Consider the following 23,953-nt stretch of genomic DNA (forward strand, 5'->3'; position numbering starts at 1 on the left):
TATTGGCTATGCAAACTTGTCAGCCAGCTGTCTGTAAGCTGCATCTTACCTTTCTTTCAGACTAAGAGCAACGATGACCTCTTAGCAGGGATGGCCAGTGGCGGTGGAGTGACAATGACCAACGGTGTCAAGGCAAAGAAGAGCACGTGTGCACCAACAGTGTCTTCAGCTACAGGGACAACCATGAACACTCTGGAAAATAAACCTAAAACTGTTGCAGGTAGATGGATATACTGGTTCTTGAAGGTAGAATTTTATTTTCCTGCCATGCAGTGTGGATGCAGACTGCTTTAGGAAGTGGTTGGTAAGACCATGGTCAAATGAAATATCTTCTGTGCTTTGGCCTTGATCTTCTTTACATATTTTGTAATATTGTAATTGCCTTTTTGGAGGCTGCTCCTTTTAATAGTACTGCTTATGTAAGTACTATATAATAATACTACATCATGTAGTTAATCTGGAGGGTTGTGGTTTAATTTGTCTTTAGAAGATTCAAGCTACAAACATAAGATGTGATTGCGTGTTGCAGTCAATGTGTTTTGTTTTTTTTTTTAGTAAAGAAGTAAGAGAGCTTTCATAAACTGTTTAGAGAAGTGGAATTATTTAATGTGCTCTCAATACAGATGGAAATACCTTCCTCACTGTGTTTTGGATTCAGTAATGCTTGCAAAGCTGTAAATCATCTGGGAATAAAATAGCAATAATTCATCTGTGCCTTATGAAATGTGATGAAGATAGAGTAGAAAGTAGCCTAATATTTTATTAATCGTAATACACAATTCATCACTTAAATGCTTGCATTCAAATCTACTGAAAAGAGTGAAATTTGAACTTGCAGGAAAGTACTGCTATCATATTTGTACAGTTTGTCAGAAGCTTTTAAAGACAGAAAAAAAGAAATGTGTAAATGTTACAGTTAAACTAAGCTTTGAGGTTCAAAATACTGGAGCAGTATAGCAGTTGAAAAGCACACATCAAATAAAGTACAGCTGCTTTACCTCATAAGTAGGTTTATTTAAACATTAACTGTAGATTTATTTTCTAGGATGTGTTTGCCAGCATAGTTCAGAAAATCAACCATTGTATGGCTAAAAAATACGCAGTCTTACGGTCCAAATGCTGTATTCTAAATGAGTATTCCTAACTTTCAAAAACCATACAGGTTCCACAGCTAAGCGTAGCACTTCATCTGGAACTAAAGAGTCGAGCTCTTCTAGGGAGAGAATACGCGATCGGTCCCGCTTAAGCCAGAGTAAGAAACTGCCTCTGGCTGGACAGGGCAGCAATGATGCGGTCCTGGCAAAACGTTCCCGCAGTCGCACCAATCCGGAATCGGATATTCGGATGAGCAAGTCCAAATCAGACAATCAGATCAGTGACAAAGCTGCATTGGAAGCAAAGGTGAATGATCTTCTGACGCTAGCAAAAACTAAAGATGTGGAAATCTTGCATCTGAGAAATGAACTAAGGGACATGCGTGCTCAGCTGGGACTTAATGAAGACCAAGTTGAAGGTGATGAAAAATCTGAAGAAAAAGAGGCCATTGTTGTCCATCAGCCAACTGATGTAGAGTCTACGTTGCTACAGTTACAGGAACAAAACACTGCCATCCGAGAAGAGCTCAACCAGCTGAAGAATGAGAACCGAATGTTAAAAGACAGACTAAATGCATTAGGCTTCTCTTTGGAACAAAGGCTGGACAACTCTGAGAAACTCTTTGGCTACCAGTCTTTGAGTCCGGAGATTACAGCTGGCAACCACAGTGATGGTGGTGGTACTCTGACATCTTCTGTGGAAGGTTCTGCTCCTGGGTCAATGGAAGACTTGCTAAGTCAGGATGAACACACTCTGATGGACAACCAGCATAGTAACTCCATGGATAATTTAGATAGCGAGTGCAGTGAAGTGTATCAGCCACTGACATCGAGTGATGATGCTTTAGATGCTCCGTCATCTTCGGAGTCTGAAGGCGTACCAAGTATAGAAAGATCTAGAAAAGGAAGCAGTGGCAACGCGAGCGAAGTGTCCGTAGCTTGTCTGACAGAGCGGATACATCAGATGGAAGAGAACCAGCACAGCACAGCAGAAGAGCTCCAAGCCACGCTTCAAGAGCTTGCAGATCTGCAGCAAATAACGCAAGAGCTAAACAGTGAGAATGAAAGACTGGGAGAGGAAAAAGTCATCCTGATGGAATCTCTGTGCCAGCAAAGTGATAAGTTGGAACATTTTAGCCGTCAGATAGAGTATTTTCGGTCTCTTTTAGATGAACACCATATTTCCTATGTAATTGATGAAGATATGAAAAGTGGTCGCTACATGGAGTTGGAGCAGCGCTACATGGACCTTGCAGAGAACGCCCGGTTTGAGCGGGAGCAGCTGTTAGGTGTTCAGCAGCACTTGAGCAACACTTTGAAGATGGCAGAACAAGACAATAAGGAGGCCCAAGAAATGATAGGGGCATTGAAGGAACGCAATCACCACATGGAACGGATCATTGAGTCAGAACAGAAAAGCAAAACAGCAATAGCATCAACCTTAGAGGAGTACAAAGCCACGGTAGCCAGCGACCAGATAGAGATGAACAGGCTGAAGGCTCAGTTAGAGCACGAGAAGCAGAAGGTGGCTGAGTTGTATTCAATACACAACTCTGGAGACAAATCAGATATACAGGATTTGCTAGAGAGTGTCAGGCTGGATAAAGAAAAAGCAGAGACACTGGCCAGCGGTCTGCAAGAGGAGCTGGCGCACACTCGCAATGATGCCAATCGATTGCAAGATGCCATTGCTAAGGTAGTGTTTGCATTCGCTGTGTTTTTAACATCACTTCTATATCAAGACATTTATTGTTGGTCATTGCAGTTCTTTCAGAAATAAAGGATTAATTATGAGGCTGATTGGATTGTGGTAAAGTTAGGATTAATGGCTTTCTTCAGTTCTGTTATGAAAGTGCTGCAGGCTTTTGTAAAGAAGTATGTCATAGAATCACAGAATTATAGGTAAGGCATTTGAGTTGGAAGGGACCCATAAGGTCATCTAGTCCAAATTCCCTGCAGTGAACAGGGACTTCTGCAGCTTAGTCAGGTGCTCAGAGCCCAATCCAGCCTGACCTTGAGTATCTTCAAGAATGGAGCTTCTGCTTCCTCTGGGTATCCTGTGCCAGTGTCTCACCACCCATATTGTAAAAAACTTCTTCCTTATATCCAGTCTAAATCTCCCCTTGTTTAGTCTGAAACCATCTTTCCTTGTCCTGTCACAGCAGTCCCTGCTGAAGAGGTTGTCCCCTTCCTTCTTACTGCCTCTGACAGATACTGAAAACATCTGCAAACCTGCTGTCAGGTCCCCCAGGAGCCTTTCCTTCTCGAGGCTGAGCAGCCCCTGCTCTCTCAGCCTGTCCTCGTAGGGGAGGTTATTCCATGTAATTTAATTTGCTATCTAAATGTTTTAGTTTTGAGTGAAAAAAAGAACACTTAAGCTTTTAAAAAAAATCATTAAATATGGCAAATACATGAAGGTTTTTTCTAATGATCCATCCAGGAGCACCTTATGTGTTAATTGTGTTTTGGATCCAAACGTTGTAGTTCTAGAACACCTACTGTGACTTAAATGAAACTGATTTATCTAGTAAAAATGTCCTAGCCATTATCCATTTGAAGATAAGTCTTCCTGATAAGAAAGTTTGTCAGATATGTTGTCTGAGCTATATGCTAACTGCAGATCAATAGCCAGTTAGAATTAATCTTAATTAGAGATTTAAAAAAAATTAAAATAAAATTTTAATAATTAAGGTTGAGTAGTGCTATTAAGATAAATAAATAAATACTGAAGCAGGTAATTTAAAGCAGGGCATTTTGTGGATTAAAATTGGTGCCTGTGCTGACCCGCCCTAAGCCATGACCTTGTTTTTTGCTGTTGGGCATGGGAGTGAATGTTAAAGAGCCTCTGATCTCAGCTTGTTATTTAAGCTGCAGCTTCATAAGGCTGAATAAAATGGTCTTGCTGTTCCTGAAAAGAGGTCTGCTGCCTTTTCCTTTCCCTGTCGGGGGTTTTTTTTCAATTAAGCAGATCAGTAGCTTCTAAGACTTTTCTGGCAACTGCTTCAAATCAGTGACACATCACATGCACAAATATGAATCTTGGTATAGGTTAAGGAATCAGCAAGCACTGATATCGATGCACAAAAGAGAACTGACTTCTCTTGGCAGGATAAAGAAAGGATGAAGAGTTTTCCCCCACTTCCAAAGCAGCTAGATGCTAAGTTGCATCAGCTGCTCTTGAAACCTCAGTACTGTGGTTCTTACTGCTTTCCCTGAGTACAGGATTCTGCTGCTGGAGTAGCTGAGGGAAGCTCATTTGTTCAGCCTGGGAGAAAAGAGCTTGACTCTGGCACAGAAAAATAGTTGCACGTACAGTTTTAAAGGCTTGTGTTTAACTTCTTGGCCAATGTCCTTTCCTATGGTTCCAAAAATACATTGTAGGTATGCTAGCTAGAAAACTAGAAGTGTATCTTTAAAGGAATTCAGTTTGGTTATGACATGTGGTGTTTCTTTTTCAGGTTGAAGATGAATACAGAGTATTCCAAGAAGAAGCCAAGAAACAAATAGAGGATCTTAATGTGACTCTAGAAAAACTTCGGGCAGAGCTCGATGAGAAAGAAACTGAGAGAAGTGACATGAAGGAAACCATCTTCGAGTTGGAGGATGAAGTAGAGCAGCATCGGGCTGTGAAGCTTCATGACAATCTCATCATATCTGATTTGGAGAGTAAGTGTTATGTGTTGCTAGAAAGGGTAATGATAATTTAAGAACTTATGAAGCAGAACGCTGAAACAGTGAAAATATTCTCATTTGTCTCTCATTTGTCTGAGTTCAAGTCACCCTTAAAATGCTAAGGGGAAAAAAAAGCCAGATTTTGTTTTCCAGTCTCAGTGTCAGTTGGTGAACCAAAACCTGTGAATTGAGAATAAATCTGAAATCTGATAATGCTGTTTTCAAGTTTTGTTTTGTTTTTTTTAAGTAGGAAAACATGTAGTTACAGAGTTAATAATAGTGTGCATTTTGGAAACTGGATAATTGATTTTGTTATTTTTATTTTTTAAATAAGCTCTCTTTTTCAAGTGCCTAAATCCCAGGATTTAGCTGATAGCTTGAGAATGTGAATAACTGATGATCTCTTCCCTCTGTTGACTCACTGTACAAGAAATGGTTGGAGCCTGTATGAAATTCATATTTACTGTACACTCACCTATCTGTCTGTGCCTACGTTCCCTCTCTGATCTCTGAGACCTGCTCAGACATTCCTACCACAGGCTGGAATTCTGCAATTAGTCTCCATCTGAACAAGAGCTTGGGCAGCCGTACCTTCTGAAAGCTGTTATTTGCACTGTGCTACTTAGGGAATTCAAATGTCTGCTATTCTAAATCAGATAATGAAAAGTCAAAGTATTATTCCTTTTCACTGTAAGTAAAATGTTTGTAGCAAGTATTTTAAATCGGTCTGCTATCAAGGAAAGATGGTGGTTTAAGTAATCAAAACTGTTCATTCAGTTGAAGAGCAGTATTTTCAGATGTGGGTGTCAGCTTAGTTTCCCCAAGCAGTGTTCCCTTATCTTGCAAGACAATTCCTGTTTCACTTTGCAAAGTTGGCTTAGCTTTTTATTCTTTTTCCTCCTCTTTCTGTGCTCAAACCAAAGGAACATATTCAGGAATGGGAGGTCAGGTGTGTGGGCAGCAGCTCTGATGTTGTTCCTGAAGTCATTTTATACCAAACACTGCGAAAGATGAACGCTTCTCCACTTGCATTTTTTTTCTTTGTCTTAACTGAAATCCATTCATGCAGTCAAATAACTGTTTAGGTGTTTATTTAGTAATACCTAATTACAAGGCAGCTCTAAGTTTTAGATGCTTTTGCCTTGGGAATAGGGTGTGTCGTTTCGACAGACATTATGTAAGAGTGTTCCTGCTGTAACAGTTGAACTGGTAAACATGCTGGTGGAAAAAAAAATCTATTGGTGCTGAGATTTCCAACAAAAATTGCTGTAGTCTGTTACTCATCTCTGCAGAAACAGTTCTGAAAAGTCAGCTGGGCTGTTTGCTGTGGTTACTTCTGGAGGAAACGAGCATCTGGAGAGTGGCATCTAGCGACCGTAAGGAGGGATTGCACAGGAGGAATTGTGGGACTGCATACAGCGTGTAACACAACATTTTAATAACTTGTATTGAACTCACAGAAACATACATCTTACTTACTAAGTTCTCTTATGTTGATCAGACTTGTGGTCAGGTCTGGTTTTCTACCAGACAAATACTGTGCTTTTAAACATGGAGATGTGTTGCAGGTTTATGTGAGCACTAGTCAGGGGAATGGTGGTTTTTTAGCCTAAGTAACTAAATGCAATAAGAGCAATATAAGATTTTTTTTTTCTAAGCTTTTAAACTATGGCAATCTCTCGTTTATCCAGTGTCAAATATGGGAGAATTTAAGAGAATGTGAGAGCTTGTGTAATGACGAACTTGCTAGCTAATTGAGAGCGGTGGTGAGATGACAGAGAAATGGCAGGTGTTAAATGGCAGAAAATTATCTCTTAATGAAATTACAGAGGAGAAACTTTACAATTAGGAGGAAGATGCTTCATTTATGAGCTGATGAGTTTGCAGTCAGTGTTGATGAGCCACTGCACTAAAGAGTCACGTAGGATCATGTGATGCTCTGGCCTGACTGCTTGGGGACTTGCTTCATTGCTGCAGGCTTCCCTAATTCTAGGAAATAGTTCAAGGATCATACAATGAAACATGTTTCACAGCTATTGGAATATTAAGTTACCACATTTTAGCTGTTATTATATGAAAATGAGTGCCTGAAAAGAAACAGTGATCTCTTAGATAAGGACAGTGGAATTCCAGTGTCATGTCAATGACATTAAAAGCATGCAGTCCGCCCTTGCAGTCAGCCCAGGTGTGGCAGGGCCTGCAATCAGTGCTACCTGAACATGCCACTAGTGGGATAAGGAATCTTAGCCGTAGTGATTCCGGACTGAATCTGGAAAAGAAATACTGAAATACCCCATAACTTCCATGTTATCACTAGGCACAGCAAGATGAAGCAGCCTGTGAGGGGCTGAGCATTGACACAGAGGTGTTGCTGAGCAGGAGGGCTGCAGCACAGCCTTGCACTAGGTGGCGTTTGTGCTCTGCTTTTCGTGTGCCACTTCAGACAGACTTCGGTAGTCAGGTCGCCAAGCTGGCACAGTCATCATCTTTGCTAAGGGAGGGAAAAAATAAATCTTCTGTTCTTCCCAGCAGTGAACAGATGAATTGGTATGGAGGATTTTGTATTGTGATTTGCAGAAAACTAATGTTTGTAGGTTAGCTTGTTGGTTGTCAGATGTTCTGATGCCTGAAAATGTTTGTTGTACGTTCATTTACTGCAAGGTGTGAGTGTTCAACATTTCAATTCTCTTCATCCATCAGTATTTCTGTCAGTACATATTTTGGACGAGAGTAGGTGAACAAGGAGTGAATGAGTGCTTCTACTATAGGGCTGTCAGAATTGCTTTTTAATATTATCTCCTTTTCAAAAGGACCTTGACAGCAGTTATCAAGCTCACTTTTCAAATGATGTTTCATCCTTTTCTACATAATGTTGGAAAAATAAATTGAGCATTAGTTTTTAATTAGTTGTGCATTTTAGAGAAGACTGGGGAGGCAGCGAGGATGCAGTGAGGAAAGGTACCACAGAGCAGCTGCACAGAAGCTGCTGCTCCCTGCCTGTTGTTACTGCTTGGCTTTGTGGCCTGCAGTTGGTGGCACAATGTGAAGAGTGGAGTTGAGCTGTAAGAGGGGAAATCCCTTATCTCAGTCTCGCTAAGTTTCAAGTTCCTTTCCGTTCTGTTTTTCTGAATCTCTTTGACAGATTTGAGGTTTGTGCAGAGGTAACTGTTTCCAGCAACTGCTGTGAAATGCTCTCTGTTGTTTATGGTAACTGCAGACCATTGTGTTTTACTTCAAAGCATAAATATACTAAAACTTAATGGTGCGTTTCATATCTCACAGAAGCCCAAAACAATGCCATTGTACAACCTTAGCTCTGGATGCATTTATAGTTTCTGGTTTGTGGTTATTTTTAGATGAACTGCAGCTTGCTTTCAGCAGTAGAACAAATTTTATTTTAAAAAACATTCTTTGAACCTCTTGTTAAAAGGGCCACCATCCACTCGATTGCATTTCAAAGTGCTACTGAAAGCTCCTTATGCTTGCCATCGCAGCTGAAAGGTACCTAATTTGCAGTGTTGTGTTGGTGTTCTGCTGTTGTTTTTTAGCTGCTGGTGGTTTTTAGCATATTTTTATAGGAAAAAAAAAAAACAGTGTGGAGTGGGAGCAACTTGTGTAATTTTCACTTGAAGCTGCCATTTCAGTGTTGACTTTATCTCAACCAAGTTTTATATGCAGACAAGCTAAAAATAGGAGGACTTTTCTTGAGTGTCACAGCAGCATGTTGTCTTCAAAGCTTGAAGATCAGTTGGATGCATCTTAAATTGTGTAGTCTTGTAAGAATGAGATTCATACAGAAGTATCTGTCTAATTTTACTGTTCCAACTCTTGCAAGCCTGAGAGGTTATCATGGTTTCAGACCAACTGAGGATTATGTCATCCTTGTACAGAAATCAGCTGTGGCTTTTAAAGCCTTTGAATTGGGGCTGTTGAGACAGCACTGAAGAATTTCTTCTGATGAAGAAACTAGAAAGAATTCCATGGCTGAAAAATTGTGATGTTCCTGTGAGCTTAGCTGAGGCTTTTGAACGTACATATCAACATAAATGGGCTTAAATGTGTACTTAGTCATTGTTCCATTTGATTTAAACATTTTGAAATGCTAACTGTGTTCCACTTAGTCTGCCACAGCTTCATCTTTATTGTTAGGGAGAGCAATTTGGCAGAAGACAAGGAGTACTGAAGTGATAGGCTTGCTTGCGGAGAAGGTGGTAGTAGAACATTGACTTGAAGCAAAGCATGGATTCAGTGTTTTTCCTGAGCCCTAATAACCAAGTCAGAATCCTGGAGAGTGTTTCATCCTGGGAAATGAGACCTCCAAAACCTTATGGTATCAATTTATCTGCATGAATGTGTGTATTATGCACCTTCAGTCTTTGTGAAAAGGTTGTTGCCGTACATAGTGACAGTGTTTCTTTCCAGCAAAACTCAGAGCAGTGAACCTCAACTAAAACACAGTTAATCAGTTGGCCTATCAGTTTTACCTTTTGGAAATACACGATGCTATAGAAATGAAACATCTTCCAGTCCAGGATCAGTGAAGGGACACGCTAATGAGAGGCTTGTGCTGCGTTCTTCTTCATTAGTTGCTTAGTTATAAGAATGGAGTAATCAATCACACTGTCCCTGTGTATTGAATAAAGAACCAAATGAATAGTAATTGCTGTAGCCAGCCTGTCAGACGCCGCGTTAGGAGCTGGTGCTGATCACCCTGCGTCCCCTTTTGTACAGCTGCTGACAGAATCGAGGAACCATCTCCTTCATAACACAATTGCATTGACTGTTTGTCCCTTCGCTGTAAACGTAGCTTGTTTCTACTCCAAATAGAGCTTGATAGACAAGAATGTACAATTCTTGTGGACCCAAGTGGAAGTTTGTCCCCACTGAAGGCACAGCGGCATTCTGTCAGCTGCGCTGTGGCAAAGGAGGAAATTGATCAGGAGGCTTAGTGTAGCTGCAGCTTACAGTTGAACGTACCCATGTTAGGATCTTTCCATGTTAATTTGCCCACCTACCAAATAAAAATAGTACATACTGTTTTTATTTGTTCTTTGTTACTGCTTTGTCATCTTAATGTTGTGACAGGAATTGTTCATTTTTGCTGTTCCCCCACCAGTCACAGAGCAGAGTTTTTCTGTCAAATTACTTCTAATAATACTATTTTTCTCCGGATGGCTTTGATTATACAAAAGTGTTCTCTGACTAAGTTTTAAAAAACATTTGTAGGTTGTTACAGTTACTGTTTCTTAAGTAAATAGAGCCCTGACTACGATGTTACAGGGAATTTCATTTTCTTTCCAGATACTGTTAAAAAACTTCAGGACCAAAAGCATGACATGGAAAGAGAGATCAAGAATCTTCACAGGAGACTCCGGGTAAGTTGAAAAACGAAAAGCACAATAAATCATGGAAAAAGTAATATGATTAAATGTAATGTCATTAAAGGAACTGGTGAGAGCAGGGCATCACAGGGAAATATATTTACTAATTTACAGAGACTGAAGATTAATTCTGAAAAACTCTTAGCGTTCCAGAAATGTGGTGACTTGGGTGAATATGTTCCTGTGTCTGCTGATGTATGTTCAATATGTACATTTGCAATACTATGAACATTCTCTCAATTTCTAGGGCAGAAATTTTTGACCTTCGAGGTTGTTTCTAGCAAAACTTGTGGAATGTGAGTTAGGTTATGCACAGCACCAGTGGTGAGTGCCTTAATCACTCCTGAAAATTGTTTGTTGTAGTAACATGGGGAAAATATGAATAATATGCATAACTTTTTTTTTTTTAACATCAAAATTCTTGCTGCTGCTTTCAGTTTAACGTTTTATTTGCTTATAGGAGGAGTCAGCAGAATGGCGTCAGTTCCAAGCTGATCTCCAGACTGCGGTGGTTATAGCAAATGATATAAAGTCTGAGGCCCAGGAAGAGATAGGAGACCTAAAGCGAAGATTACACGAAGCTCAGGAGAAAAATGAGAAGCTCACTAAAGAGTTGGAGGAAATCAAGTCACGCAAGTATGCAAGAGATAATGGGAATTTTGTCTGTTTTGTGGGGGGGGAGATCTGATTTTGAAAATCCAGCATGTGTTATTGAGACTCTGGAAACTGTAAATTCTTCCTTTCGCTGTAAACTACTTGCCTTATGCAGGCTTTGAGGAGTAATGTAGGTAAATGGAAATGAAAAAGTTATTTCTCCTTTATATGCTCCTCCTCCAAGAATATTTAGTTTGGCACTTTGGTATAAACCTGTTTCTCATAGAGGCTTTTTCCCAGTTAATGTCTGGACTTGGTTTATCTACCCTCAGTATGGAAAATAAGCAGTGTCAACTTTTCTGTGCATCATGAGTACTTCTCCTTAGTAGCCAGGGCTTTTGCTATGATAAATACAGATGTTGTTTTATATGAGAAGAACCCTTGTTTTGCATATATCTTGTCCTGTTTTCTTTCCACTCATAATTATTTCTGAGCTGATTATTTTCATGTGAAATGGTGGAATTTTTGAGCCTTAAATTTTCAATACATACATGCATGTGTGTGGATTTGTGTATGTGAAAGGAACAGAAATCAACAGAAATTAAGCCTTACATGGAGTATTGATTTGATAGACTTTTTGTCTGGTGCTTAAGCTCTCTTGTTGATTTAAATTGATAATGTAGGATGATAATCTGTTCCCAAATCACAGTGGAAAGGAAACTGGGTTAATGGCTAATTCTTTTCTCTACAGATTTTAGTTTGACTTCAAATTTATGTTCCTGTTTTAACACTTTGTATGTTAAGGTGGCTTTAAATGCCTTAAACAGGCTGCATATTGATTTCAGGCAGGAAGAAGAACGCGGGCGAGTGTACAATTACATGAATGCTGTAGAGAGAGATTTGGCAGCTCTGAGACAGGGAATGGGCCTGAGCCGCAGATCGTCCACCTCCTCAGAGCCAACTCCGACTGTCAAAACACTCATCAAGTCCTTTGACAGTGCCTCCCAAGGTAACTATGTGCAGCCAGTGCCAAGTTTTGATTTTGGATGTGTGGACATGAATACTTCTAATGGCTTAGCTAGTTCACGGATGAGTTGTTTTATTGTGCCGTCGTGATTCGTAAGCGATAGCTGAAACAAATCAACCTACATTAGGTTGCACGACAGGTTATTCCCAGTGGCTAAGGGCAAGCATCGTTTTTTATCCTTAGTTTTCCTTCTCTGTCAAATTGCCAGTGGTTCGTATGTTACACACTTTGATTCTGTGCTGCCTCGTATTGGAAGTATGGAAACTCACACAACATAATTGTAGCTGGAAGCACAGCTGACTTCAGCCTTTCTGTTAAGCTGCGAACTTACGTGCTGAATTAAGCATACTTAAATGCATGCAATAGCCAGAACTGAGTTTGTTTCATTTTGTAACTCATGTTCTTGTAGTCGGTGCTAATAAAAGTTAAAAACAACCTCCAGCCAGTTATTTCACCATGAAATAAATAAAGGATATCTTTTGAAATGAGAGGGGTTTCACTGTTGAGACAATAGACTGTAATTTTCTGGTTGTGAAAACAGCCATTGTTGTTCTCTGTTAAGGATAAGCAGAATAAGAAATCTGAGTAATTACCCTAAAATAGGAGATGGATTTTAGGTGTGATGACATTTGAAGTGGTAATGGAAATATTTTACATGCCTCGAGCCTTTTGGCCTTGAGTGTCATTTTTGATAGTGTCACTAAGTTTTTAATGCAGAAAGGCTTGGCTAAAAGTAGATTATATTATCAATATTGCAATAAGTGTTCTGTGCACAACAGTTCTATTTCTCCATACCTATTGCCTGAATATTTATTATAAAAGCTCCTCTGTATTACTTGACGATTCTGTAAATGGTTCAATTTCAGTTTGTGTTCTCATTTTTCATATATATTTACATTTTTAAATTTTCATTGAGTTAACTTAAAAGGTTTTTAATCTGTTCTTCAAGAAAGTTCTCTTTTGACAAAATTAGTCTGGTAAAACAGCAAAGCCTTTCTACCTTTTTTCACCTTTTATTTTAAGCTGGTATCTATCTTCTTCAGCATTTATGCCTAATCATGGTGTTATGGAATTAGATGAGTAACTCGCCAGCTCAGTATTTCTGTTCTCATGTGTTCCTAAACCTGGTATTTGTTTAATTCAAAATTTCAGAAAGCGTGTTACACAACAGTAGGTCTGCGTTAGCTATGGGACTTGAACTGAAAGCTGGAAAGCAGATACAGGGGTTGTCTTATTGGCAGACCCAGAAGCCTGCTGCCATGTCTTCAGTTATCTGGAGATCAGAGAACTAGTTATGCTCTCATCTGCCAGCTTAACAGCATCCTATAGCTTAGCTTTGTACACCTCTTAGTAAACTTAGAAATGTTTTTACTGTGACTGAGATATTCAGTACAGAAAATGAAAGTAACTGTGGAGGAGTGACTGTGATGGCATACTTCTAAATGGTTTTGCAGGCTGTCTCTACCTGCAGTTTTTAAAGATGCGATCTTGTAAAATTAGGGGAGTAAAACACAAATGGAGAGTTTGCTACATGCAGCCAGTCTGCTTGTTCATTGAAAATGGGGCATTGCTTCCTGATGGCTGTGTTTCTTCCAGTTCCAAGTCCTGCTGCTGCCACAATTCCTCGCACTCCTCTGAGCCCGAGTCCCATGAAGACGCCCCCAGCTGCTGCTGTATCCCCCATGCAGGTACGTATTTTATGGCTGCATTTAATTCTCTGTGAAGAAGAGCAAGTGAACCTGCAGGCAGTGATGTACAAATGTTGGTTGCCTTTATGGGGACATAATGATAAAATGATGCTGCAAGTAAGCAGCTACTAAAATGTTCATTCTAATGAAAGCATATTTCCCCCAAGGAGACCTCTGAGAAAATGGCACTTAGGCAGCTGTATTTGAGAAATGAAAAAATGCTGTGGTTTTGCTCAGATACAGCCTATGTCTCTTCCTTCTTGATCCCCACTGCTCAGGTCCATGTGAACATATCTCCTTAAAAGCTAATTTTCTTGTTAGGGGCGTAATCATAACATAGGTGTGTTTTGTTATGTGTCCTGTTTGCATGATGTCTGTTTAAGCACTGCAATGAAAGAGAAATTGCAGAAGGCTCTAGCCTGCCCTGTGCTTCCCTAGGGAGTCCTGCATGGCAAACCCTATTGTAAATACAAGATATGACAACATAATTTGGAGGTTATTGGTACCTGTTAAAAATTCTTATGATTCCTGTACTGCTGAGGAATCATAAGATTCCTCATGAGAGGAAAACTATCTACATTGCCTAGTTTTAGACTCGCTGTTTATCAGCTCTTAGTCTTGTGCCTTGCATGGAAGCAGCAGTTACCTCCTTTGGGAAGTGGACTGAGATCTATGCAGTCTGTCAGCAGTCATCAGTATAAATGTATCCCACGTTGCATGGGCTTTTCTTACCAGACCTGACCAGAGAGGAATGGGGTCATTGTAAACTGATTATCTGTGTTCATTTCGTACTGGCTGAGAGTTTTGTCCAGCTGCTGACTGTACTGTGTGTTCTGTTGTGTCTCCTTTGAAGCTTTGTCCACGTGTTCAGCTGCTATAGGAGTCTAGGTAAAGGAGACAACACTACACTAAAGAATGTATCATCAATACATTAATGCTCAGCTTGATAGATGGCTGCTGTTTTTATGGTCACACTAGCTGCTTGAAGAGATTTCAGCAAAAGCAAACAAACTTAAGGACACAGATGGCTCCAGATTCTCAAAAAAACCCCTACGAATTGTTGCACCTTATGCTGTTAATGTCAGTTATCCTCCTGTTGTCTTCAGTGTGTTACTTCAATAATTTCTTTTTGAGCTCTGTCACTCTTGATGACAGTTTTCTAAAGTATTTAGATGTGACATTCTCTGGTAGGTGCTTTGTTTTTGTTGGTCTTCCTTTGTATTCTGTTTATTTCCATTCTCTTGTAAGAAGAAGTTAGTTTTGTGTTTTTTTGGGGTTTTTTTGCTCTCTTGCAATTGTAAAGCAGTCTTTTTATAAGTGGTTTCTGTATGAGTTGATCTATAGAATCTCTCACCTTACAGTACTAATCTATGCTTTAAGATCTTGAGTAAAGGTGGAAGGGTTGTTCTCTGTATGATTGTTGCAGTGCTTATCATCAGATTTTAAAAGCTGTCACAGGAAATACTAGAGTTGGCACTTACTGAGAAATGGAAAACAAGCAGCCAAAAACCCCTTTCTAGCTTTGGGTCTGAGCCCATAGTAAAGCTTAGTGGTTTTATACCAGACCTTAACAATATTGCAAAACAGCTGGGAAAAACACACATAAATACATTGCTTTTCAGAATGTAGAACACAGCAAAACTTAACCCACAAGTGGCAAAGCAGTTTCCTAGAAAGATTTATAAGGATGGAGAATTATCACTGCTGGTTTCCCCAAGTACTTTCTTTTTTGGTTTTGTAGTTGAAAGAAGCAGATGTGGTTTCAGATTCCCTGCTCACCAGTGAATGTCCAGTTCTGTTTTGAGCATGCAAGAAGCTTTCAGGCTCCAGCCTATTCAGTGTCAAACTTCCACAGTGTAACTACTTGGTGTGCAAAGGGCTGTGCTTTCTTTGAATTTGGCAGAACATCTTATTGAGGTACTCATTTAAGTACCTACTGAAGTGCAGAGTGGTCAGAAATAGATACCTGGATAGTAGCTGAGGGTCACATTTCTGTCACAGCTACAGCAGATTGCACCAATTAAGAGTCTGAAGCAGGATAGTTGAAGGGATTTTTTCTTCTTGCCATAGTTCTGCCTCAAATTTGAAGTGTCAGATGTTCTCCTTTTTTCTGTCTTGTGTGCCTTTTCCTCTTCTGGGGCTGTTAACTCTTGTTACAAAAGGAGAAGAAGAGAGTAACAGGCAGCTAGCAGAGGCCAGAAATGGCTGTGGGAAAGTAACTGGTGATGATCTTAATAACCCTAATTTTATCTCTTATTGTGATTACATTATACAGAGACTACTGCATAAAAACATCTAAGTGAACAATTTTCTTCATTGCACCTCATCTGAAGTACTACTTTGCTAGACCTCAGCGTGGGGTGAATGAAAACCAGGAGAACAGATTGTAAAGCATCTTCAGTAATTTCTGTCCCATTGGGAGTCTCCATGAGTAGCCTCAAAAAGCATGGGAAAACTTTGGATCTCGTTTTATTTAGTGTTGAGGAATTTGGTCACTGGTGTTAAGGAAAATTGTTGTTTAGTAGTTAAACAAGCTTGAATGCATTACTAGTTGAAGGAAAACAAAGTCTGTTTATCAAGGAATTGGTAGGATCCATACATGTTTCACTGTGCATCAGATGTAAGAGAAATGGTGAATGATTCATCTGCAGCTTCAACAGAAGCTCACTTGAGCAGAAATGTTTCTAATACTTGTAAAATGCTTCAGGAAAAGTAATTCTTCATGAGACACTTGTGCACTATTACTGCCAGAGTATTGCCAGGCAGAACTTGATGTATGAACGTATTAGCTGGCTCATTTTCCTCTCATTTCCTGAGTCAGTATGTTACTACTGATAGTTGTAGCAGTAAGATATTTAACGAGGAACTAGCAATAGCGAAGTTAAGCTCAGTCTGCAGTGTCAATAGGAGTAAAAAGCAACAAAACAAACATTTTGTTTTATAACGAGGAGACAGGACCAAGATACAGCAGGCTATCAGTTGAGTAATGTGGTCATTTTCTGCCAATATCCGTAAAGGATGTTTGTTTTTCAGTGATACCCGGAAGCTGAGAACGTGATAAAGCATTGCAGTGTGCCTGCTCTGTGTGTACCTGCCTTTCCTGGCCAAGCTCTGTACTGCTCTGCCTTCGTAGTGACAGTGCCAAAGCTGGCCAAGTGGCATGATGTTATCCAGCCTCATCACCTTACTGTTGTTATCGTTTCCTTTATTTACTTCTTTATTAGAAACAAAGAGGCTGTCGCTGTGATGCAATGTTTTATTATTAAAAACAAAAAAACAAAAACCAGAACCTGAAGGAAATGAAATAATCTCTAAAGGTAACAAAAACCTAAAATACCAATTCTTGTGGGAAGCTGTTATAGGGAGAGCTGTGTGTGGCTCATGGTTACAGTCACTTTCATTTACATGTTTAAGGGAATAGTCTTTGCTGCATGCATACAAGACTTTTGATATACAAAGTGATAAAATTCTCCATACTGTATTTTGTACTTGGATTCTTTGTTATTGGCAGCTCTTTGCTCTGCATTTGATTTTGAGCACAAAAGCATAGTATTAGTTAGACTCCAAATGTTAGATAAGTAGCCCTATAATCCTATGCTATAGGATGCTGCAGTGTATAGATACTGTGAACTTTTCTATCGCAGTGTTGGATTTATCTGTCTTGACTACATGATTTGGTGAGAAACATCAGAGCTTTATTATCTCATGAAGATAAGACTCATTTAAGCTTCTCTGAAAGGTTGAAACTGAGTTCAGGATAAACACCTGAAAAAAGGCACTTCATTTTTTTGCCCTCTTGAAAGCATGTTTAGAAGTTGTGTTTTGTGTGTTTTATTCTGTTCTACTGGGTTTGTATATATCAAACTGTTTGGCACACTGTGTTTTCTGTTTCAGAGGCATTCTATAAGCGGACCAATCTCTGCTTCTAAACCCCTTGCTACACTGACAGACAAAAGACCAAGCTATGCTGAAATCCCTGTTCAAGGTAATCACTCGAGTTCGTTTGCACTTATTTAGCAGTGCTACTTTTCTATATCTTACAGTGTTTACTATCTAAAGCATTACTGTATCGTACAGGGCTAAAGTGAACTATTTTGACTTCATTATATTTTAAATGTAAAACAAGAAACAAAAAGGTTTTACTTGTTTCATCAAATACGGTGAATCTTCAACCACATTTTTGTCCAGATAATGGGGCATGAATCTGTTTTTCATGTGTGCATAAACTGATACTTGCAAAATCAAGATGTGAGACATTCAGGATGACTTTGTGCTGCTGTTTTCACCTCTGTGGCCATATGATGTGTTGTGCTTGGGTTTTCTTTTCCAAACAGAAACTGGGATGATACTTGGCATTGTATTGCATGTGAATAACCAAATATAAACTTCATAAATATTGAATCTTCAGGAGTCAGAAGAAAAATTGAATGGAATTAAATTGAGTGTTGATTTATCTGTTTTCCAATAATTCCCCGTTCTGTGAACTTTGTTTTGTCTCTAAAAGCACTGCTCACAATGTGCTCTTCCTGTGAGAATGAATGGCTATCATGTGTTGGGCGTAGCTCTCTGATTTATGCCTGTTTTAGGCTTTTTTTTTGTAGATGTTTCTCAAGATAATACCCATATGACTCCAGACTGAATATTTCCTCTCAATTTGGTATTCCTGAGGTCTGATGCTTTATAAAGGGTACTTTTTGTGCGTGTAACATTTTGTAATGGTCTGGATGTGCCAGATTTCCTTCTTGCTTTTGTTCAGTGCATATTGAAGTTTTGCTCAATGCAGCTGGAGTTTTAATTTTAGAAACATTGACATTTTTAGAAATATTGAAATGCCCTTCCAAGAAGATAGTTTAGGATTCTTTAATTGTTACAGAGTTCATGAGTAGACATAAGCTTGGACCCAAATTGAGTGGTATGCTTTATGTAGTTTTTGCGTTTTCATTGCAGTCAACACAGGAGCAGGACTACATTCCAACAGAGAATGTGCCAGACAGAATTCCTGTTCATAACTGTATATAGTTTTAAAGTATCTTTATTAGCAATGTATCCTAATAATTGGTCAAGTATTGAAATGGGTTTAGCATTTTATTTTGAATCACAATTTGTCCTTTTCTTGATTTTTGTACTCAAACTACTGCCTTGTGTGTGTTTCTGCAGCAACAGGAATATGTAAACATTTGCACACAGCTTAAGGTGTTAGCTGAAGGAATACTTATTTAGGAGGGTACTTAACCAAAAGGGTGTTACTTCTGATTAAATGCTTCATAAATTAGTTTTGTTGCAGTTTGATTTCACTCAGTGGCAGTGGGCAGAACAGAGCTTCCCTATGGTTTGTTAAGGTACCTCTTGGATCCCACTGCAGGGGGAGACAAGAAAGCAAGATTTTGTTTAAAAAACAAACAAAAAATCAACCAAACTAACAAAAACAACAAAAATAAGTTCACATAACAGACAAAACAGTGTGCTTTGCCAATCCACACTGTGAGTGACACATCAAGCATTTTTTGCTGCATTCTAAGTGGGGATTCCTTGCTTGGACTTCAGCTTTAACAATTCCTTTACAGTAGCCTAGGGCAGCTGAACGTGTAAGAGAGGCCATACTGTAAAAGGATTAAGAATGTATCATCATACATGAGTGAACTACATTGGCAATGTGCAAATTTTAGGCCTCTTTCGTATAGAAAAGGATATATTGCTCTCAGTAAAACAGCCCAACTCAGGCACTGGTAGGCAGTATTCATAACGTGTACCTGATCACTTGTGCTTAACTGGCATCTTTGTAAACAGTGTTCTGTCTTCTTTCTGCAGAACATCTGTTGAGAACGTCTTCTACCAGCAGACCAGCATCTTTGCCAAGAGTTCCTGCAATGGAAAGTGCCAAATCTATTTCGGGTAATATCACGTTTTTTAGATGACAAAATTAGGAACTCTGATTTCAGTCGTGTACTTCCAGATCTGTCTTACTTTTTCAAGAGAGACCTTTTATGTTCACACCATTAAGATTTTGTCAATAGGTTGGATTTTTGGAGTAGCTTACAACAGAAAAATTAAACAATAAAAAATAAGTCTGGTGGTTAAAAAATAATAACTATCACATCAAGTGAAACTGAACAGATTTTTAATTGCATTTCTAGGTCCTTATTGTTGCATGTAACAGACAGCTTCTATGTCACCCTTTCCTTGCATTAGAAGTAATTTTGGCTTAGAAGAATATGTTCCACGAAACTGTAGCTGGCTGTTACACTTTACTGCTTAAATGTAGGGTTTTTTTTCTTTAAACAGAGATAAGGAGGCAGGGAAACACGTTGTCCTTCTCCCAGTGCAAGTAATGATATGCTGTTAGATGCATTCATCAAATTTTGTTTGCTTTCGGATACAAATTTTATCAGTACTGTTGATCTCTAAATCCTTGGTACTTCTTAGATAGGAAATGTGAAGTAAATGTGTCATGTATGGATTTCCACTGGTGGTTTCTGAAGCAGTGGATTTAATGTTGGCAATGTTAAATACATGGACATTTTTTACCACACAGTGTCTCGAAGAAGTAGTGAAGAAATCAAACGGGATATCAGTGCACCCGATGGAGGGTCTCCAGCATCTCTCATGGCAATGGGTACCACCTCACCACAGCTGTCCCTCTCATCCTCCCCTACAGCATCAGTCACCCCTACAACCAGAAGTCGAATAAGGTAAAAGCCCTTTTATGTGATAAAGTAAGATTTTAATTTTGTAGCTGTCTGCAAGTATCTAGAATATAATGTTGGCAGGAAGACTGCAGATTTTACTGCCTCTCCTTGAAAACAATCTTGAGTAACCTTTGAGAACTTCAGAAAGTGAAGCTTTCTGAAGTTCACTGCAGCTCAGTATAGTTTTTAGAGCTTATAGGCTCAATGACAGAACTATATGCTACACTAGAAAACCAAACTAAACAATGCCACTAAATAATAACATCACATCTGCTCAAAATACTGTAAAGCTGAGTCCAAGAAGTGAGCTCCAGCATGCTGAACAAACCTTTCAGAGTGATTTGGTCCAGGGGAGAACACATGATAAACTTCTGCCTTAGTAATCACAGCTGAAGAAAAGCAGCACAACTAGGTCTTAATTCCAGACAGTGCTAAGCCTTCTGAGTAGCCAGGAGTCAATGGGCCTGGGTCGTTTGCACCACACATGAAATCATAATGCAAGCCTAGGTAACACTAGCCAGGCACCTCTTTTTTGTTACACGTTAAAAAGAAAAGTCTTGACAGATAGGAAAATGTTTAAATTTATCAATGTTATCAGTTAAAGGAGTTCAAAGTATTTAAGCCTCATGTTACGCAAGTAAAGTATGTTCTTATCCCTGCCTCTTACACTGGGAAACTGGCAGACAGAGACTCAGTTATTTTCTCAGGTCTGTTTAGCACAGAACGGACAGTTTTTGTACAGCAGTAATATCATATCCTTAGCCTTCAGAATCATTGCAGTCTGTAATAATTACAATATGAAATTGTGAAGCTATTTACAACTGTGGGGGATGATAAAAATGTTTCCCTGAAATCAGTTGAAACATGCCTTGCTGCTGCTCTCCTTTCAGAAAGTAAGTTGAGTTTGGATCTGTGGTTACTTTACCAGCAGCAGTGAATAATGTGTGTGTTAGTACCAGAATTTAGACCAGGTAAGCCCTGCAATAAAAAAGATTCAAAGACTTGTGTACGAAGTGTGAACTGATAACATAAACTTGCACTGATGATAGCCTGCAGACCGTGGCAGATGATGTGTCATTTCATGGTGTGATTGTACAGCTGTGATACTGTGCTGCCTGAGCACTGACTGAAAGGCCCAGCTCTCCAACAGGAGCAACACTGCAGTCTGCAGCAGTGTGTGTGCAGTGAGAGATGGATTTCTGGGAACACTCCTCATGACACTGCTGCTGGACTTGTGTGGTTTTGGAATGGAGGTTTTTCTCCCCTACCTTTTTCTGAACGCTGTGGTAAAATAAGCACTAAAACAAACATTTGCAGCTTACTGTTCTCTGCTCTAGCTGTAACTTCATTGGCTTATTTTGGGTAGGAGTTCAGTTGACCTGATATACTAACTTATAAGATTTGTCTGTCATAATATTTCTCGTTGTCCCCATACAATTTACACTACTTTATTTCCTTCAGCAATGTTTTCTTAACTGGGAGGACTCAAGATAAACCATGTGCATTTACTGGAATCTGAAGACAGGTTGTACGGCTCACAGCTAAACAGCATGGATTAATGTAAAGAGAGGGAACTTTAAATTTGAGTTCTAATAGAACGTTCTCCCAAACCTCTGTGCTGAAGCTCTCTCTCTGCAGTTGCATGATCTTGATTGTAGGTGGAAAATGCAGCCCCATTGTTACTTGTTTTGGTGACCTTCTTTGATCTCCTCTGAGGTGGACTTGAGTAAGGCCATTGATGCTCTTCCCATAGGATTCTCATAATCAGGCTGTTCTGTGTGGGCTTGGTGAGAAGTTCAGTGGTGAAGTCTGGCTGGAAGCCATTTGCTCACAGCCTACCTCAGGGTTCTGTACTGGTTCTGTTAGCTGTGTTCATTAACCATTTGGGTGATGGAGCAGAGTGCACCCTTCAGTAAGTTTGAAGATGGCACAAAACTACCAGTGCCAAGACAGTAAAAACTGTTCAGACTGGAGAAGAGGAGGTTCAGGGGGAACTGTCTGCCAGGGAGATTCTGTCTGGCCATCAGGAAGCACTTCATGCTGTGCAGGTAACATAGCAAAGGCCCAGGCTGCCCAGAGTGGCTGTGGAGTTTCCTCCGTGGACATCTTCAGAAGCCACCTGGACATAAGCCTGGGCACCTTGCTGTGGAAGGTCCTGCCTCAGCACAGGTCGTGCCATGTGGACCCAGAGGTCCCTTCAAACCTCACACATTCTGTGATTGTGTAAAAAACAAGAGCAACTGCTCGCACACTTTGCATCCAGCAACTAAGTTGCATAACAGCAGTCTTTTCATCAATATCTTCATTACAGAGGGCATTTATTGGGAATTGAACTTTGATGTTTTAAAAAGGGTGAATCGTTTTTGTTCCAGTATATCATGTAGCAGATCAACAAAGTAGATCTCCCCTGTCCTTTTTGAGAAGTCCAGATCCCAGGCAAGTATTCTGTTAGTAATGACATGTGGCTAATATGCAAACTTGTTGCTTCAAGGTGACACTTGTAATCAGCCATGAGCTGCAGAAGAGATAACATCAGTTTATTCTCTTTCTAAATACAAAATAAAGTCACTTGAGTTAGCTTAATGGTTCAAGCTGGAACTTACAATATTGTGAGTTTACTTTCCAAACTGTTAGGAAATAATATCATTGAGATTGAAATACCTAGAAGAAGTTTAGTTTAAGGGGGAAAAACACACGTGGTTTCCTAATGAAAGTATTTCACCAAAGTAATTCTTAAGTCTGGCAGGTATCTCTCTGTATTCTTTTTCTTACTAGTGCTGCACCTTACTACTTTCAGTCACAATAATTCATGATAGCTTTTTTTTTTTTTTTTTTAGCATTTGTAATATGTGTATCTGTTGTGAATGAAAAATAATTAGCTATAAGTTGCACTTCTCCCTCATTCCTAGGGAAGAAAGGAAAGATCCTTTGTCTGCCCTTGCAAGAGAATATGGAGGATCGAAGAGAAATGCCTTGCTGAAATGGTGCCAGAAAAAAACAGAAGGATATCAGGTAATTGTAGAGCTGTTTTAACATAGCATACTTGTAGCTGCAACAAATTAGACTCTGCCAGTGGCATAAGCCAGGCTGCTCCACAGTTGACTGCATAGATTGCAATGGCACTGGTATGTACTGTACTCTCTTCTTGGAACACGTGCTACAAGTTCTAACCTAACATTAATAGCTCCTTAGTCACTTTGCTCCATGTTGTTAATGTGTTTTTTTTCTTAAGGGGGCAGGTGACCTCCTATTGAGGTGCTTTACAACAGCCTTTTACAGATTGCACTTTTGAAACTGAAACTTCAGCGTTTTAATTTTTAAGCTAATGTTTCCTAAATGCAGATATAGTAAGATGCCTTGGATTTTAGACAAATGTGTTGTCTTGCATTTGTATTTAGCTTTCTAGTGTGGTTTTTGAAGTTAGTCTGAATGATATCAGAACCTGGAAGAAGTAGCAAGATATCTATCCAGAGTTCTCCTGATTACATTATTTTTTCAAAAGAATGGTGGCTTCAGCAAACTAAACCAGGATGTTAACAATCTGACCGTGATGTATTTGTTTGGTTAACTTGTATTGAAAGTTTTTGGAATTCCCAACACAATCCTCAGTTTAAGAACTGTACTGTTTCCATGACTTGAGGCTCACAATGCAGGAGGAAGTTCAGAGCCACATAACAGGATGATGGCCCATCCATAGGAAAAGTCTTCTTTCAGTACAATGGAGAGGCTTGTGCTATAATCCCCCTCCCCCCCTTCCTGTGGCACGTCTAGTGCTAAACTGTGCTATTTCTGAGGATAAGCTGCTTTGTGG

At 39.5% G+C, this 23,953-nt stretch overlaps 1 protein-coding gene across 1 annotated transcript in view; it reads left to right on the forward strand.

Moving 5' to 3' along the window:
- The window catches only part of SPECC1L (sperm antigen with calponin homology and coiled-coil domains 1 like), a 54,138-nt gene that overhangs the window by 13,891 nt on the left and 16,294 nt on the right, over positions 1 to 23,953 (forward strand). Inside the window, exons 3-13 of the mRNA XM_052690009.1 lie at positions 61 to 220; positions 1,163 to 2,790; positions 4,553 to 4,760; positions 10,068 to 10,141; positions 10,608 to 10,783; positions 11,587 to 11,750; positions 13,365 to 13,456; positions 17,351 to 17,441; positions 19,265 to 19,348; positions 19,989 to 20,145; positions 23,052 to 23,154. Coding sequence (XP_052545969.1) covers positions 61 to 220; positions 1,163 to 2,790; positions 4,553 to 4,760; positions 10,068 to 10,141; positions 10,608 to 10,783; positions 11,587 to 11,750; positions 13,365 to 13,456; positions 17,351 to 17,441; positions 19,265 to 19,348; positions 19,989 to 20,145; positions 23,052 to 23,154 — 2,937 coding nt within the window. The remainder of the gene's footprint in view (positions 1 to 60; positions 221 to 1,162; positions 2,791 to 4,552; positions 4,761 to 10,067; positions 10,142 to 10,607; positions 10,784 to 11,586; positions 11,751 to 13,364; positions 13,457 to 17,350; positions 17,442 to 19,264; positions 19,349 to 19,988; positions 20,146 to 23,051; positions 23,155 to 23,953) is intronic.

Source organism: Tympanuchus pallidicinctus, unplaced genomic scaffold (assembly GCF_026119805.1).
Source record: "Tympanuchus pallidicinctus isolate F22 unplaced genomic scaffold, pur_lepc_1.0 scaffold25, whole genome shotgun sequence".
NCBI classification, from domain to species: Eukaryota; Metazoa; Chordata; class Aves; order Galliformes; family Phasianidae; genus Tympanuchus; species Tympanuchus pallidicinctus.